General features: G+C 40.8%; 1 protein-coding gene across 1 annotated transcript in view; it reads right to left on the reverse strand.

Annotated features, from left to right (window-relative positions):
• The window catches only part of LOC105922571 (E3 SUMO-protein ligase PIAS2-like), a 45,764-nt gene that overhangs the window by 19,945 nt on the left and 7,312 nt on the right, over nt 1-18,507 (reverse strand). The window contains exons 3-5 of the mRNA XM_012858466.3: nt 14,901-14,974; nt 14,216-14,376; nt 6,180-6,313 (exon numbers count right to left, since the gene is read on the reverse strand). Coding sequence (XP_012713920.3) covers nt 6,180-6,313; nt 14,216-14,376; nt 14,901-14,974 — 369 coding nt within the window. The remainder of the gene's footprint in view (nt 1-6,179; nt 6,314-14,215; nt 14,377-14,900; nt 14,975-18,507) is intronic.

The raw sequence follows: 18,507 nt of genomic DNA on the forward strand, positions 1-18,507 counted from the left end.
GCTGCAGCCTTTGGCAGAAATTACTAAACATCACAGTGGGATTGAAGAAAAACAAATAAAAAGTGTAATATTTTAGCCTAAAATATTTAGGCTACAGTATTTACACTAAAATATTAGTTATTAAGTGAGGTGTGAAAAATGTTTTTGTCTCTTTTCTTTCCAGCTTCTGGGAGGTGATGCAAAAGTTTATTCTGATCATAATCATCATGAATGTCATCATTATTTAAAGAGCACTTTAACACGAAGTAAAACAAAGTGCCAAACATCAGAAATACATCAGATAAGAGATAACAACTAATAAAATGCTTGTTTGTTAAAATAGCAGTAGGTCTAAATTATGTATAATTAGCCTAAAAAGTAGATTGGAATATGGAATATGTTGACGTCTGTTAAATTCAGGTTATCTTTTATATTATTATTTCAGTTGACGTCTCCTGTTGACGTGAGTTCAGTTTGACATTGGCATTTGTTTAGTTCAGTTTGTCTGCTGTTGAAAACAATTGTTTATGAATTTGCTCTAATGACAGTTCAATTTTAAAACTAAGCCCTCTGTCCCTGATGTTTCAGTAAAAGTAGTATGTAAGACACATGACAGCTTCTGCGGTGGCTGGCGGCCGGCGGTGCGCGAACCCCCGCCGTGGCAAATAGGCCAGAGTGGCACTTGGCTGCAGGGCCGATCGACGCCGCTTGCGGCTTTAATTATTTAAGCAGAAAAGTATGTAATTAAGATTAACTTTTTTAATCGATTGACAGCCCTACTAATACTGCATCTGGTAGTTTAATGTTGAATTTACGTTCCTTGTATCACCATTCAAATTCGGTAATATAATCCTTCGGAGATATGCCACACTGTCTGTTGATCCGATCCATGTAAGCTTTGTACTGTCGATCCTTTTCTTCTTTTAAAAACAACAAATCCAGCTTGGTTAAAAGGACAGCCATCCCCGTATCGGTGTTAAGGTCTTCCGTGGTGATTTCCAGCGCTGTTTCCCTTGCTCTTTCTGATAGCGACAAGGTAACCGTCAGAGCTTGTTTCTTTTTGTCCAAATCGGTACTGAGTCTCCAGATTTCAATGTCATTACTCCAACTTTCGTAAGACGTCTTCTCATCGAAAGGTGGAGGAACATGGTAATTCCCAGCAGGGACCATCATTTGCTACCAATGTTAACTCAACAACCACATCTGTTATGACTTCAGAAAAGGGCAAGATGTATCACCACAGATCCCACCCACCCTGGCGATGAATTGTGTCTCCCACTTCCATCAGGAAAAGGATTCAGGAAAGGGGCGTGCTTCAGTAGCGCAGTGGTTAGTGCGCACAACCCATGTACGGAGGCCTTGGTCCTCTATGCGTCCGACAAGGGTTCAACTCCGACCTGTGGTCCTTTGCCACATGTTTCTACCCCCCCCCCCGTACCTTCTTTCCTGTGAGCCCACTGTATGAAAAACGAGCTACTAGTGCTGTAAAAATCTAAAACAAATTAAAGTAAAAGACTCAGGAACAATAAATCAATTAATAGACTTAAAAATAGCTTATCTTCCCAAGCTGTGAGGGCTATCTTCCCCTAGTGAAAATTAAATAAACCGCCAGCCCAGTTCATAGTGTGTTACATGTTTACAAACATACTACTGATTCCACAGGTTCTTGATCTGATTAAATATTATTTACACTGTCTATCACATGCTGATCGTCTATTTGTACACACTGTTAGCTTCTCAGGGAGTGTCTGTTGGAACATCCATGAAAATTGTACATGTTTTAACTTAAAGATTAACATTTTTGCTAATGATGATAATGCTAGCTTCTCCGGAAATGTTTGTCTAAAGGCTGAGTTATGCTTGATGCACGTACATTCTATGCAGAAATGAAACATGCAGACAACATCTGCAGCATTTATGCTCTGTGCGGCTTTTCCTCCGAAATAGTACTATATACTAGAGAGCAGTGCTGTGCTCCTACGCCAAGCATTGTTTTCAACATTAAGCCTCTTACCTTCTTCCGGGAGTGACAGCAATTTCTGTCTGGGAATTGTTAATATGTTGATCAAGGTGATCTTTTTGGGCCGAATCATAAAGATGTCTATATTTAGGAACCTCTGGCAGAAGGTGTGCTTGCTTGTCTGCCATGCTTTTCTGCGCGGGATTTTCCAGGTAGGTGCGCAGTGTGGAAACTTTTGGTCGTGTGAAGGGCCGAGAAAGCCAAAATAACTTGATATAGCCATGTTGACTTTGTCAATGCATTAAGCATAAACCAGGCTTAATACATTCATGCAATGGCGTACCGCGCACGTGACGTCACCATCTCAAGAGCAACGCCCCTTGCCGCTTTGGTAGGACAAACAGGTAGAGAGCGCCCGTAGCCACCAGCCATTACACACGCAACAGAAACAGCGATATGACCGACTTTGCAGCCATTAAACTTTCGCAAGACGTCCCAGGTGCACGGTTTACTGGTCGAACTGTCGAAGAACATACCAACCTTCAGCTCAAACGATGGCTTGAGTGTCGAGGGCTTAAAAAGACCAGAAAACGGGCCGAGTCGATCGAACGGTAAGTTGTTGTTTTTTTTCCCTGCTCGGCGTTCATGGCGTCGTCTGCCGTTTTTTTTCTGTTTGTAATCACTGTCCAGGAATCGGTATATGTTGCCAATAGGGAGCTACAAAACAACAAATTCATGGCGAATTGTTTGTTTAATGTTTGTCTTATTTGAAATGTTTTCGAGTAGGCTATCATGGTAGCAGGCGCTTCATTATTAACTTGTCGGCCTCCTATCATGCCTATCTGTCATCTGAAATGATGACAAAACAAACAATCATGGTCAACTTAGGGACCTAAGCCAATATCGCGAGACAGGATAGACACGCAGACATGACAAAAGTGTAACAAAGGATGGCTCGTTTCGTAGTGAGCTGTTCGACGCATGATCAGATTTAGGCTTCAATGAAACACCAAAAAACTCTTACCTGTTCACTACTTGATGTCGCTGGAATTGGGTCAGGATGTTCTTCGGTTGGGCCCTTTCCTCTAACAAAATGCTTGGTACATATGTACGTGAATTTGGTAACTTTTTCCAGGTTGAACTGTTGTGTAGGCCGACCGCACCGGTGTACCCAGCGCACACATTTCTCCTTGGCAGTCTTGAATTTCGGGAAATTAATGAAGAAAACATCCTTCATATCCTTCATCCGGCCGATCAGCGTACCTCGAGTCGCTGTTGCACGTTCCATAACAACAATATTTAAAAACCATGGTCTTAGACTTGGAAAAAGCAGTCGTTTTACCGAGTAAAACCAAGGGTAACGCACAGCTCTTTTACAGCGAAACCACGGAGGACACAGCAAGCTTGCCCTACCGTGTACCACGTGATATGACGTCTCGTGACATTACGTTCTAAAAATAGCTCGCTCGCGGTACGCCATTGCACAGTACTTTACATCATCCTAGAAACTGACAGGTATCTGCCTTTTTTTATTTGAATGTCTAAATCTTATCTAGCTGCACAATTTTTAGCTTCTAAGGAAGTGTTGTCGAGCTTGAACATTAAATCTTAATTTGTGTCTCTGTGTTATGTGAATTGTGAGCAGGTTTCTCACCAAATTTTCATTATGGTTACATAATGACAATAAAGACTCTTTATTCTTTATAATGGAATGGCTAAAAATAAAAATAAAAACATCATGCCATTTCCCATCTGCGTAGACTTGATGACAAAAACTTAATGTCAAATACATAGTCTAAAGAATTTTATAGTTAAACTAGAAACGTTCAATTTATGAAGAAATTGAAGAAGGCGCCCGCCTGGTGGTGCGTATAACTAAAGTTATTTAATTGTAACAAAAAAAAAAAAAAAAGGAAAATTTGGGGGCCACCCCTTTGCACCAGTGGGCCCAAGTGGCCCCTTAGTTTGCTTTTGCCTCGGACAGGCCCTGGCTGTCTGTCTGCAGCACGCAAAACTCCAAACAACTGCAGCTTACTCACTCAATTTTCACTACGTACACATCAAAACGTAGGTATTTTTGTCTGGATTCAGGAAATGTAACCCTCATTGGTGTAGGATTTATAGATTTTTCGCAAATCACCTCAGACTGGCAACAATCCCAATAAATTGAATTGAACAATCCCAAACTCTCCCCATTAATTTCCTATGGAGAGGTTTTGAAAAATGACGCCTGAAAATCCAAAACATCACGTTTTCGCATCGCTGCTACTCCTAAACTGTTTGATGTCCGTGTTTTTAAATATATACAAGGCGTAGTCTGTAAATTTGTGTCTGCAAAGGTGCAAACAGCGTATTTGGATCTGAGATGCAGCTAATGAGGTAATTTCGAACAGCCGACAGTCAAGGGCAAAACTTTGTGTCTGCAAAGCTGCAAACTCCGTATTTCGATCTGAGACGCAGCTAATGAGCCAATTGCCAACAGCCGACAGTCAAAGAGGTGTGCATCGAAGCACCATAGGAAATTGGTGTTATTAAAGGTATACTATGCAACCGGGGTTGATTTTCCAGCGAGGCTCCCCCCAGAGGGCGAAAGTAAAAGTGCACTGTCATAAAGATGCTCAGCTGTTCTGGTTTCTCCGTCAAGCCAGGCGCGGTTGTTTTGAGCTTAGCAGACAGGTGAATGCAACGAAAAGTCGAAAAAAAACGGCAGTACAAACAATGACTAACACGGTGAAAGTATGAACATCAGGGTTTCCCACAGCGCTATCTTGGCGAGGCGGCCGCCTCGCCAAACTCACGCTACCGCCTGCCAACATTAAAAAAATAAAAAAATAAATAAAATAATAATAATAATAATAATAATAATAAAAAACTCGATATGCTTGCATGTTTATTTGACGTTAACACGCGGTTCTTTGTTGTTGCTTTCGCGTGTGCATATAGTGAATGGCAAAAACACATGAAGTTCTCGCCGTAAAGCAAGATCGACTCTCGCGGTCTTGCACGAGACTTCTGAGCCTGTGGGTGCGGGCCGAGGGCTCTTGCAATTGCAAGTACGGTATTTCCCCCACAGACCACCAGGGCGGCCGAGAAAACCTTTGTTCGACCTGAAATGACTCATTTAATCATCCAAAACGGTATGGAACCCATTAATTAACTGAGAAATGTTGCATAGTATGCCTTTAAAACATGATTAAATACTTCAATGTAGCTTGAAAAAATGAAATATGTGAATAAAAATGCATCAACAAATGGTGAAATGTATTGATTTAAATTCAAAAATACTTATTTAAACCCAAAGGAAAAGTAAATGTTGGTAAAAATGTAAAATTCTTAAACTGCCACACCGGGTTTCAATCCTTCAAGCTCTTGATTGGCAGCCAAACACCTAACCCACTGTACCAAAGAGCAGTGCCATGCACAGCTCTGAATTAAGGAGAGGTCAACTGTGTTGAAGAAGTGGTTTTTGGTTAATTTTGTCGCCAGGGTAACTGGAAATGGCGTCAAGTACAAAAAGCCCGCTTCAGGGCCTCGAGACGAACATTTTGATGTATAGTATGTGGGGGTAGACCCTACGGTTTGGCCTGTAGCTCCGCAATGCATTTTCAATGCATAGGCGGGCGCCTAATTAAAATGTTCTGTTCTGTTGATGAAACCATTAAAACAAATCAACACGAGAAGTTATTTGGGTAAATCAGTCATTATAAAATACACAATTATGTGAGCAAAGACAAAGAGTAAAATAGATGTTCACAACTGCCAAATCCACATAGAGAATCATAAGTTATTTCTGTTCTCTAAACTTTATTTCAGGAAAAATGTAAAAAAAAAAAATAATAAATCAAGAAAAAGTATTGTTCAAGTTGTAGGTTTAGTTCAAAATATTTTGGTGGTTAACTATGAATTTAGAACTAATTTTCATTAAGGGTGAATTGGCACAACATTGATTTACATAGGGGACTTACATATCAAAGGTATCACTTTAGGGGGTAATAGAAATACATCCTTTTATAGATTTTCCTCATAATAAAAATTCTGAAAACTGTGTATATCTTTCAATCCACTTGCCATTATGCATTATTTTGTGGTAGTCTAACAAAAAATATCCCAAAAAATTTTGTAGTTGTAACATCACAAAATGTTAAAAGTTTTGCAAGGTATTATATAAATAAATTCCAAGGATTTGTTTTCTTATTAAAACTATTAAAGCAATATTGATTAGAAAATATTATGCACTTACGCTCTACTTTTCCAACTGAATGAACAGAGACCTTAACAGGATCTTTCTTTGGTCTCATTGGACACCAGGTTCCATCCTGTTGAAACTTGATTTCATCAACATCTGAGCAGTCACTAAGGATCTCCAAGAATAAGCTGAGAAGGGAGTAAAACATGCAAAATAAATATTCAAATAAATATTTACTTAATACATTATGCAATGCAGTGCGTTGCATGTAGTAAATCATATAATAATTAATGATACTCCTGTAATTTTAGTTGGTTTGGATGCAGAAAAAGCATTTGTGTGTGGTGGTCTTTTCTACATAAAACTTTACATAGCTTTGGAATTGATGATAAATTGATAAAAACAATACAAGCTTTATACTATGACCCGAGGGCAAGAATTAAGGTGAAGGAGGCCGTATCCAAATGGGGCTGGAGAGAGGCACTAGACCAGGATGCCCCTGCTATTCACTTTTTTTTTTTATTGAGCCTATTAAGTCAATATATCACCCAGAACCAAAATATAAAAAGGTATTGATATGAATGTGGGATATAAAAATGTTTAATTTTTTTGCAGACGATATATTACTTTATTTGTCTGATCCAGAGACCTATATACTTACCTTCACTACTAGAAGATTACAGATCTTTTCTGGGTATAAGTTAAATCTTAGTTGTGTGATTTAGATATAATCCCTCTAAACATGTTTGATAGATACCCATTAAACTGGAAAGCTACCAATATGAAATAACTTGGAGTTAAAGATTTAAAAAAAAAAATCTACCCTGATAACTGCTTATCCGTTAAATAAAGCCCTAATAGAAGATGTACAAAGATGGAGCACCATTCCTCTTCTTGGCTTTGGATCCAGAATCCAAACAGTTTAAATGAATATATTGCCCCTGCTACTTTACCTACATCAATCTCTCACTATAGAACTGCCAGACCAACAATTCCATGAGTAAGCAAACTAATTTTACAATACATCTGGCACAGTAAAAGGCTGAGAATTAAATATAAAAATCTACAACTATCTAAGAATAAGTGCTGAATAACGTTCCCATCACTTGAAGATTACTATGTAGCTGCAGAATTGAGACCATTTGTTTATGCAATTCAGATTATCTTGCTGAATGGAAAGAAATTGAAGAAGCCACAACAAACAAATATTCAATTTAAGAATTAATTGCCAAAAATTAGAGTGAACAGGATAGAAAATTTAAAAAATCCATTTCTAGATTTATCTCTTGAATTATGAAATAAGACAATATAATAATCTTTATTACATGATAGGACTGCTGAGATGGTGTGGGTATGATAAAGACTTCACCCCAACAAGTTGGATGTAAGGTTCAAAGAGTGGCATTTATGTGTACAATTGCCAGTTAAGTTTTTAGATTCTATTGTGTCCTTTTCATTGTACACGCCTCTTATACCTGAAGAAGAGGTACGACACCTGTTACAAATTCCATGAGCCGTACTTCCACTTATTACATGCCTGTGCCAAGGGAAAATGAAAACAATTTTCAAACATAGAAAACTAATTATGGGCTAAATAATAGTGACTTCTTTAGATTTCTCCAAATCCAACGTATCAAAATAGTCATTTGATTAAAGTATTGTGGATGCGGGGCCTCGGGGGTTCGGGTTCCGGGGAGTATGTCGCTTGGGATCTGGGCCGGTGGGCGCCCGGGTGTCTGCCCCTGCATGGGGCCTCTGGTGTGCTGGGGGGCTTCGGGGCCTGTTGAGCTGGTAGAGGGGCACGGACATTAACATATCATGGCAGATGCTTTTCCCTTTCTTTTTGGGTTGGCACTCTGCTAGTGGGGGAGGGGGGAGTAGGGACTAACCCAGCCTCGATGTCTATTGTTGTATGTATGGTGAGTTATTTGAATGTTAGGGAGGGAGGGATTAAGTTACATCTATGAGTGGGGGGTGGGTTGTGTGTGTGGATGTGGACATTTTTGTGGGCTTGGTGTCCAGCCCCCTGTCTCGGTCCTGGACCGTGCCGTCTCCCGGAGCAGGTTTCGCCTAGTAGGTGAGGTTGTGGATGGCTCGTGCGGGCTGGCTAGCCAGGGTGCCCCCTCTTATTTATTTATTTTTTTTATTTGGGGGGGAAAGCCAGGAGGCTTCGTTGGGTGCGCTGGGGGGCTTGGAAGGTGTTGGTCCTAGTGGGTGGTTGGCTCGCGGGCCCTAGCACCTCTCCTTGGCCCCCGAGCTATGCTGGTTCCGCTGGCGCGACCCCCTTCTCCAGGTGGGCTTTCGGGGAACGGGGTTGCCTATTGGAGTCAGTATGGGAGCTGGCTCCTTGGGACTGCAGTAGACGTCCCAGTCCTTTTCTCCCCATCCCCGGACTCCTCCCTCTGCCTGCTCCATCACGCTGCCACACAAGTAGGACGTTGGGGAGGGGGGCGTTACTGGAGGTTGCCACTTTCTGATGATGTCCCTCACCCCAATATTATCATGCATTTTAGACACTTTCACTCCAAACATTTTCACAACGTACATACATGTAGGCCATGGTATGGGGGGGTGGGGGTGAAGACATCTGGGGGGGGGGGGGTGGGGGTGCTTATGTTGTGTGAGCCTCGCCTCGGATGGCTCCCTTCACCCCCTCTTGCATTTAGACATTGAGGGTTCTGGGCAGTTGCTTGGAGGGGGTGTGCCGGGAGGGGGGGTGGACTGTGCCGGGCACCCCCTCTGGTGCTCCCAGTTTTAAACACACTTGAGAACAACATGCAACAACACAACATCTGAGTGGGCGTAGGGAGGATCAGGGTCTTTTCCACACCCCTGTTCTCTGATTGCGGCACGGAGTCTGGGGCCTGGAGGAGGAGCAGGCCACTGGGTCTGGGGTCTTGGCGGGGGGTTGCTGTGGGGCCCGGGTGGCTTGCCGGGACTGGGGCTGACACATCTGCTCTCCCCAAAAAGGGGTGGGGGAGAAGGGTGGCTAGGATAAGGTGGGGGAGGGAGTGGGTTTATTAAGTATTTAGGGGGTGATGGGGGTTCTGGTTGAGTGGCCCATGTTGGCATCCTCCCTGGGGGGCCGGGGGCGGGATCGGGGGTTGGGCACAGGCAGTCCGATAGTTGGATTGTGGTGTGTACCCCCCCCCCCCCATTTGGGACTGTTTGATTTGTGTGTTATGTGGTAATGTGTGTACGGCGTCCTTTTTTTTAAGTCTGTGTGTGGCGAGTAGGGCACTAGGGTGGGATGGTGTGAATGAGATTTATTTATTTTTATTTTATTTATTTTATATATATATATTTTATATTTTTTATATATATATATATATATATATATATATATATATATATATATATATATATATATATATATTTTATATATATATATATATATATATATATATATATATATATATATATATATATATATATATATATAGGCTGCACAGTGGCGCAGTGGGTAGCGCTGTTGCCTTGCAGCAAGAAGGTCCTGGGTTCAAGTACACCCCTGGGTCTTTCTGCATGGAGTTTGCATGTTCTCCCTGTGCATGCGTGGGTTCTCTCCGGGTACTCCGGCTTCCTCCCACAGTCCAAAAACATGACTGTTAGGTTAATTGGCTTCTCCAAATTGTCCTTAGGTGTGAGTGTGTGTGAGAATGGTTGTTTGTCCTGTTTGTCTCTCTGTGTTGCCCTGCGACAGACTGGCGACCTGTCCAGGGTGTACCCTGCCTCTCGCCCAGTGAACGCTGGAAATAGGCACCAGCAACCCCCGCGACCCCATGAGGGAATAAGCGGTTTGGAAAATGGATATATATATATATATATATATATATATATATATATATATAATTTTTTTTTTTTTTTTTTTTTTTTTTTTGTTGTTGCCAGTTTCGGGTCTGAACCACTCCCTCTCCCAAGAACATCTCAAGTCTCCGCTAGGTGCGGAGCCCATACCCCCACCTTCTGCTAGAAGAACATGGTCAGGTTTTTCAAAACTCCAAACCAAGGAAACTATTTTACTAAATCAACAACTTGTTGGAGGCAACGCGAAGGACATGAAAGCAAACCATTACTACATATGTTAGACATGGCCTTCGATTGTACCATTTTGAAGGGAAGCCGATAAAATCTTTTAAAAAAGTGTTTGGTACGGACATACCATTTCAGTGGAAATCAATGTATCGAGATTTTTTTGCTTGGTGATAACGTAAAATAAAATTTACTCATCCAAGATGGCAGCTGACCCACACGTGTGGATCTCAGTGCTTGATATCTCAAGATTTTAGGTTTTTCTTGAGATGTTTATGTCCTTTTTTAACTTAAATTAGTATACTCCTGAAGAGCAAGACATTCTCCTTCATACTGGGATTATTTTAATTCTGGATAAAGCTGAATTTGAACTTAAAACCTGGACTATTGACCATTTGGTAGCCCTGCTTGCTAGCCCTTGCCTGGATGCTGTGCTATTATCCTACTACAAGTAGACCCGTTTACTAGCCTGCTGCAGCTAACCCTGCTGCTAGCCACCACCTACATATCCTGATACTAGCCTTGTTGCCAGCCCGCTGCTGGGAGCGCTGCGTCTATCCAACACCTGGTATCCCTGTTGCTAGCCTGCTGCTGGTAACCCTGCTTTTTAGCTACTTCCTGGATGCCCTGCTGCTATCCTGCTACTGGTAGCCCTGCGGCTAGCCTGTTGGCGGTAGCCCTGCTTCCTAGTTTGCTGCTGGTAGCCCTGCTTGCTAGACACCAACTGGATACCCTGCTGCTAGCTTGCTGCTGGTAGCCCCACTTGATAGCCATCACCTGGATTCTCTGCTGGTAGCTGCACCTGCTATCTACCACCTGGCTGTCCTGATGCTAGCCTGCTACTGATCAAGAGTCAAGAGATAAGCATATTTTATTTGTCACCTTGGCAAAATTTCTCTTTGGCCACTCTGGTTCACATTTCACATAATGAGGCAAAAACTGACAAACAGGCAGTTTTTGCGTTCAGGAGAGTCACAGACAACAAATAATAGGGTAGTAGGGTGTAATGTATGGCAGACTAGTAACAGTTGGGGTGATTTTAAAGCGTTGGACTGCAGTCCCCCAATGAGGGGGCGACTGTTCTCACAGCTCTTGGGAAGAAACTGTTTCTAAGCTCATTTATTTTGGCTTTGAGGCTTCTGAAGCATTTACTTGGTGGGAGCAGTGCATTGCCTGGGTGGGTGGGATTAGTGGAGATGCTTCTGGCCCTTCTTTGGACTCGTTCTGCATAAATTGAGTCTAGATCCTGCAGATGGCATCCAACAATCCCCTGCGCTGTTCTCACCAGCCGTGCTAGCCCCTTCCTCTCCTGGAAGGTGCAGCTCCAATACCATAGTTATGTTGAGACATAAAACACTCTATGGTAGCTCTATAGAAGTTCTTTAGCAGTTTAGAGGGAAGTCCAGAGCTTTTCAGTTTCCTGAGAAAGAGTCGTTGTTGGGCCTTCTTCTCCAGGTGGGAGGTGTTCGCAGTCCAAGAGAGGCCGCAGGAGATGTGAATGCCCGGGAACCTAATGCTGTGCACACGCTCCACCACCTCCCCCTGTATGTAGAAAGGAGCGAGTTCAGTCCTCCTGAACCTCCCTTTAATATTAGTACTTCCTTGGTCTTACTGGTGCTCAGGATCAGGTTGTTCATGGACCACCACTGTGTGAAATTGCTGACCTCATCCCTGTAGTGGGACTCATCATTGTTGGGACAGCAGAACAGCCCTGGGTGAAAAGTGTGAAGAGGGCTGGGCTAAGGAAGCAACCTTCTGGTGTTCCTGTGTTGAGGATCAGTGGAGCTGATGCACATTTCCCTATCCTCACCACCTGGGGTCTGTTGGTGAGGATGTCACTGATCCAGGAGCAGATAGGTGGTGATAAACCTATGTTGTGGAGCTTCAGAGGCAGCATGTCTGGGAAGGAGGTGTTGAGTGCTGTGCGGAAGTCCATTAAGTGCATCCTTAAATAGGTGTTGAGCTGTATATGAGTCAGAACTGAGTGCAGTGCTAACAAGACAGCATCCTCTGTGGAGCGATTCTCCTTGTAGGCAAACTGCAGACTGTCCAGGCCAGCATGGATGGCTTCCTTGATGTACTTTAGAAGGATCCTCTCAAAGCACTTCATTATGACGGGGGTCAGAGCAATGGGACGATAGTGATTGAGGCATGCAATGATTGGTAGCTTGGGGACAGGCGCAATAACAGAGGATTTTAGACAGGCAGGAACCGTGTTGAGCTGGGAGAAGTTGAAGATCTCCAGAAAGACCCCTGTTAGCTGGTCCACACATGATTTCAGCGTCTGGCCTGACACCATGTCTGGACCTGCGGCCTTGTTGGTGTTTACCTTTTTCATGGAAGAGGTGGAGCTGCAGGACGAGAGGTTGACGGTGCTCTTCTGGCTGAGGAAGATGTTCAGGCTCCCTACTGATTGGAGAGTCTTAGGCTACATTCACACTGCAGGCCTTGATGCTCAATCCAGATTTTTTTGTGAAATCTGATGTTTTTTTGCGTGTCCGTTCAGATTTCCTAATATATGCGACTTGTATGTGATCTTCTGTGTGAACTGCATTCATACAACTTAAGGGTCCCGCATGTGCATTAGAGTACGCGATGACGTCACACATAGTAAGCGTGCTCAGTGTTTGTGGAAGTAAACATGGATCGTACTGCTGCAGCTTATCTTGCATTCTTTAAGTTCTTCTCCAACCGGAGCCAGCAGATTACCAGCACAATCTTTTTAAGAAGATCGAAAAGAAAGAGCAAATTTTTGGCAATGCCATTTTTTGAGGAAGTAAAAGCAACATCCACACAGAGAAATGTGTGGGTGCGAAGTCGAATCCAGGAATGGTGGGATAGTGATGTCAGCGGCTTTACTGATTCATTCATACTTCATTAGGACTTCATTCATATTTTTCGAATGACAAATGCAACCTTTATGTGCGTTTGTGAACGGCTCTCTTTAGCGCTCTCACGTAAAGACACACATCTTTGCTGCTGAAGTGGTCTTCGATGTGCTGCTTGTACCTTTGCTTGGCCTTCTGGATGCCCTTTTAAAGTTCGCTTCTCATCTTGCTGTGGGCCAGTTTGTCTCCAGATGTGCTGTCCACCCATGGTTTATGGTTAGGTAACACTGATTTTCTTTGTGGGTAGGACAGCACCAGTACAGGAGTGGACATAGGAAAGCACAGATGATGTGTAGCTTTCTAAGTCAGCGCCCTCTTTAAATACATCCCCGTCAGTGATTTCAAAACAGTCCTGTAGAGCTGAGCAGGCCTCTTCTGCCCAAACCTGAATTATTTTTATCACTGGTTTGGTCCTGCAAATTAGTGGCTTGTAGGCAGGAATCAGGTCCACAGAGATATGATCTGTTGAGCCAACGTGGGGAATTGCAACAGCTTTGTTAGTTTCTGGGATGTTACAGTAAACTTGATCTAATTTATTATTGTCTCTGGTTGGGAACTTAATAAATTTATGGAACATTGGGGAGCACAGCCTTTAAATTAACATGGTTAGAGTCCCCAGCAACGATCAGCCCATTTTCTGGGTTTCGGAAGCGGATATAGAGGAGCTTCTGTTGGAGGTCGGGGTAATTAAAGTCCTGGTTCCATGGTCGGTACGTTTTGTGAACTCCCAGGTTGGGTCGCAGTTCCTGTATTGTATTAGAGCTTGGAGTGGTGATGAGTGAAAACACAAAAACAAACAAAGCCCAGAGCACCACGGCTGCTGCAGGTCCCTGCAGCGCCATGACCGGCAAGGCACTTGTAAAGTGCCTTGAGATGACGTGTTTTGAATTGGCACTATATAAATAAAATTTTATTGAATATACCTAAAATGATAAACAATATCAGATGTGGTATATGAGGATAAAAGCATGTCATTTATTTAACAACCCAATGAAAAAAAACTGTGGCTTCTTTATTTTTTAGATAAATTAAAGTAGTCATGTAGGGAGTGAGAAAGGGGATAAAGCCTGGAAAAAATGTCTTTTAAGACTTACTCAGACCCAGAAAACAAGTATAATTTTTGATTTCTTAAGACAGCGTCACTAACTGAAGTAAATAGATCAAACTAACCCGTCAATGATGAGATTCTCATAAGCAGCTTTCTTGTCACACACAGGACAGATCCAGGTAGGTTTCTTTTCATTCATCTGCAGGTAGAGGGCAGCATCAAAGCACTGTAGATGACAGCATGTCACAGCTCTGCATGGTACTGTCAGTCGCATTTTACCCAACTAAAAAAGACAAAATTAAAGTCAATCCAAACACAACAACAAAACAATTTGTGATGTATTACATAATGTTTAGCTTGTACAAATTGAGTAATTGAGTTTCACTAAACATGAAACATAAAACACAGGGAAACAGAATGCCCATGTCAATTTGTAGTTCATGCAATAAATACGAGTGCAACAGGGTATTTATGTTAACTAAAAACGTATTTTATAAATCACCTTTATAAAAGTACTATTGTTTTGTGTTTTAAAACTTGATTTTAATTTCTTATTTATATGCAGAACAAGTTGTATCCCATCCCAAATTCTTTTTTCCACCAATACCATCAACTGTGCATAATGTTTACTTGTTCTTTATTAAAAATATTTTCTTAATTTAGCAGGAGCCATAAAAAAATAAAGGGAATTTATTTTAATGGATTGATCTACATATTGTCATCTTATGACATGAGTGTTCCCTTTGCTATCTTGGTGTCATAAATCCCAGCAACTGCCCATTGAATTTACACATATGCTTCATTTACCGGACACATGAGAGACACACGGAGACTGGTTGTGGCAATCTCACTGTCAGGATCTGCAGTTAACTTCTCTTTAACTGAAACAAAAAAGGAAGAGAATATTTCAAAGTAAATTGAAATATCTATTCAAACTCAAATGTAATAAAAAATGAAAAAGAAATTATTATATAACTGTACTACAATTCAGTGAAAGAACACACGTAGGAGACCAATATGTATAAAACGTGTAAAAAAATTGCAAAAAAACTAGGTAATCATACACTGCTGTATGATTTGTAAAAAAGAAATCTGTTAAATAATTTGTTGATCAGTGGCAGATGATTTTATTTATTGAGGACCATGCACAAAAACATTAATCTCACAAGAAATAAACAGTGATTATTACAGAAAAATTTAACAGGTGCAAGAAAAAGTTGAACCTACATTTTTGCAGTTTTGTATTTTCAGATACATTTTTTTCAGGTTACCATTTTTAGGGTTCCAAGCTTGGCCGTTGGCCACACTGCTGCTTTTGTCTGCAGTTGAAAAACCTCCTTCAAACAATTATTTGCCACTCTTGAACTGCAATATAAAGTTCCGGGATGCAAGTTTTTCTCTAACAGCGCTCCCTAAATTGTGCAACGAGTGCCGGGAATCAGTGCAAAATAAACTGCAATCTGTGTCTTCCCACGCCACAACCTCAGACCTCAGCCCTGCGTCAGCCTCTCAGTTATGAAACCTGAGGAGTAACTAGTGTACTATTTCCACCTAAATAGGCTATTTTATTTATTTATTTGGTATGTTTATTTTGGTCATTTTACTGGTCACTTTAGTTTATTCTTTGTCAGTATTTAATAACATAACTCAGGTCTCTTGAGTTATTTTTCTTTAAAAAATGTATGGTATGGTTAAAAAAGTTGGTTAAATAAAGATTTAATTGGAATTCTGTGTTTGCGTTACTTATTAAAATTAAATAATTTAGCAATATCATAAAATGTCCAGGCAGAGCTGCACATAAAATACTGTGTGTTAATATATTTTCTTTACTAAGCTGCTTTTTCTTGACATAGTACAAATTCTAACAGTCTAATCAGTTGGACTATCAGCTGTGTATCCACCTGACTTCTGCACAACACAACCCCATTTATAAGGCAAGAAATCCCACTTATTCAACTTGACAAGGGACACATGTGAAGTGAAAACCATTTCAGGTGACTACCTCTTCATGCTCATCAAGAGAATGCCAAGAGTGTGCGAAGCAGTAATCAAAGCAAAAGGTGGCTACTTTGAAGAACCTAGAATATAAGACATTATCAGTTGTTTCACACTTTTTGTTAAGTATATAATTCCATATGTGTAATTCATAGTTTTGATGCCTTCAGTGTGAATGTACAATTTTCAAAGTCATGAAAATAAAGCAAACTCTTTGAATGAGAAGGTATGTCCAAACTTTTGTGTGTGCATTTCTCTCTCTCTCTCTCTCTCTCTCTCTCTCTCTCTCTCTCTCTCATACACACACACACACACATACATATATATATATATATATATATATATATATATATATATATATATATATATATATATATATATATATATATGACGTTTTGATGGCCGTGCATGGTTCTGCCGATTTTACTCGTGTCATCACCACTTCAAGCTCTTAACACAAAACAGGAGAGAGGAGCTGTTGGAACTGCAACCAAACCCCAGAGTTCACCAATCGTGAAGACCTTTCAAACCTGGACTTTATTCACCCCGACCTGCAACAGACAACAGAAGCTTTACTGTATCTTGTATCTGGAAGCCCAGAAATCGGACTAAGCAAAGAAGGAGACAGTGAGGTTTTCCGAGAGGCTGCTGACTCGGCTAAAAGCTAATCCATACAGACAAACACTTCCAAGCCTCATTCTGGCCAATTTAAGATCCCTTGCCAACAAACTTGACGAGATCCGGTTAGGAATCACTGTGTGTAAGGTGGACAGCTATGTAGCGATTTTCATGGAATCGTAGTTAGACGGCATTATCCTCTGTAATAATTATTGAGTGTACATCCAGCCGAGACCTAACGCTAAGCTAGCTCTTGTGGAACTTTACTGCTTTGTTACCGGCCAAATGAACAATAGCCCAGAGGCCACTATGTTCACTGCTGGGGACTTCAATCACGATGATTTAAACGCTGTGCTTCACAAGTTCCATAAATGCATTAAGTTCCCCACCAGAGACATTAATAAACTAGAAAAAGCTGTTCCTGCGAAACAGCAGTGAGAATGCTTTCTTGCAGAATGATTGACGAAAAGATGCAGAAGATCTTTGAAGAGAAAAAAACTAGCTGAAATTAAATAAAAGAACCAATTTTAACATGAAAAACAGCTGAAGGATTAGAAGAATGTTATGAAAAAACTGAAGTAGTTGAAGATGGTTGAAGGATATTTGAAAGTTAGTATTAGTAGCAGTACTACCAGTAGTAGTAGTATCAGTAGTAGTAGTAGTAGTAGTGGTAGTGGTAGTATTACACTGAAAAAAAATGACTTTATGGTGTAGTAAACTCTATTACAGTATTCGTCTTAATTTCTACTTTGTATTTTTAAGCTTTTGTAAAAACAATAATTTCTGAAGTAAAATTAAACCTTTTTTAAGTAATACAAGAATTTTGGAGAAAGAGTAAGTTTTACTTAGATTTCCTTAAACTATTTAAATGCTTAATAGTAGTATGAACATAAACCTACAAATACTGCATAAACTTTACTCAAAAACTGTTGCGTTTCGAAACGGTCGCAAGCGCATGCGCACTGTAGCTCACAGCAGGACTGAGTCCAGACGTTACAGGATCACACACAGAGCAAGAGGTGGTCCCGACGACAGTCATTCTTCAGGTAAGTTATTATTGCTCTGCTATAAATTTGTGATAATAGCTAAGTTTGCGTGTAGTTTGAGGCGAGATATGTCACTGTTCATAAGTTTATTAACTGACGTAGAACATTTTTTCTGTTCTCTGTAAAACATTTGGCGGCAACATTGAAGTAGCTAGCGTTAGCTTAATTCCACTAGGAGCTCTTCTCCCAGACAATAACTGTGCTGACAATTTTATGTTGTCTAGTGGAGATTTTATTCTTCATTGAGAATGGTTAGACAGTTGAAGCTGTTAATTTTTTTTGTGTTGATTTTGTTTCATTAATGTTGTGACTTCATTCTTAAAAGTCAACTAGTCTGGACGAATGGTTTAAGTGTCTGGACTATACATATAACTGTATAACAGTTACAATTACTGTAACAAGTGTTTTGCAGTAACTACGTGCAATAATGTGCTGTGTTTATTATTATTACTATTATTATTATTATTATTATTATGGTGTTATATTATTATGTTATAAAGGTCACTCATTCCTGCTGCTACCTGATCATAGCTTTATAAGTGTAACTATTAGAGTAACGACTGCAACCACGCACCATAGCTGCAACAATAACTGTAATAACTTATGTGCAATAAGCTATTTAAACAAGGTGCTACAATCCGTGCATTAAGCCTGTGCAATAATCCTGTATAAACTGTATAAACTGTGCAATAAGCCTGTGCAATAGTCCTGTATAAACTGTATAATAACATATGTGCAATAACATATTTATACAT

The sequence above is a fragment of the Fundulus heteroclitus genome, unplaced genomic scaffold, assembly GCF_011125445.2.
Source record: "Fundulus heteroclitus isolate FHET01 unplaced genomic scaffold, MU-UCD_Fhet_4.1 scaffold_467, whole genome shotgun sequence".
Lineage (NCBI taxonomy): Eukaryota > Metazoa > Chordata > Actinopteri > Cyprinodontiformes > Fundulidae > Fundulus > Fundulus heteroclitus.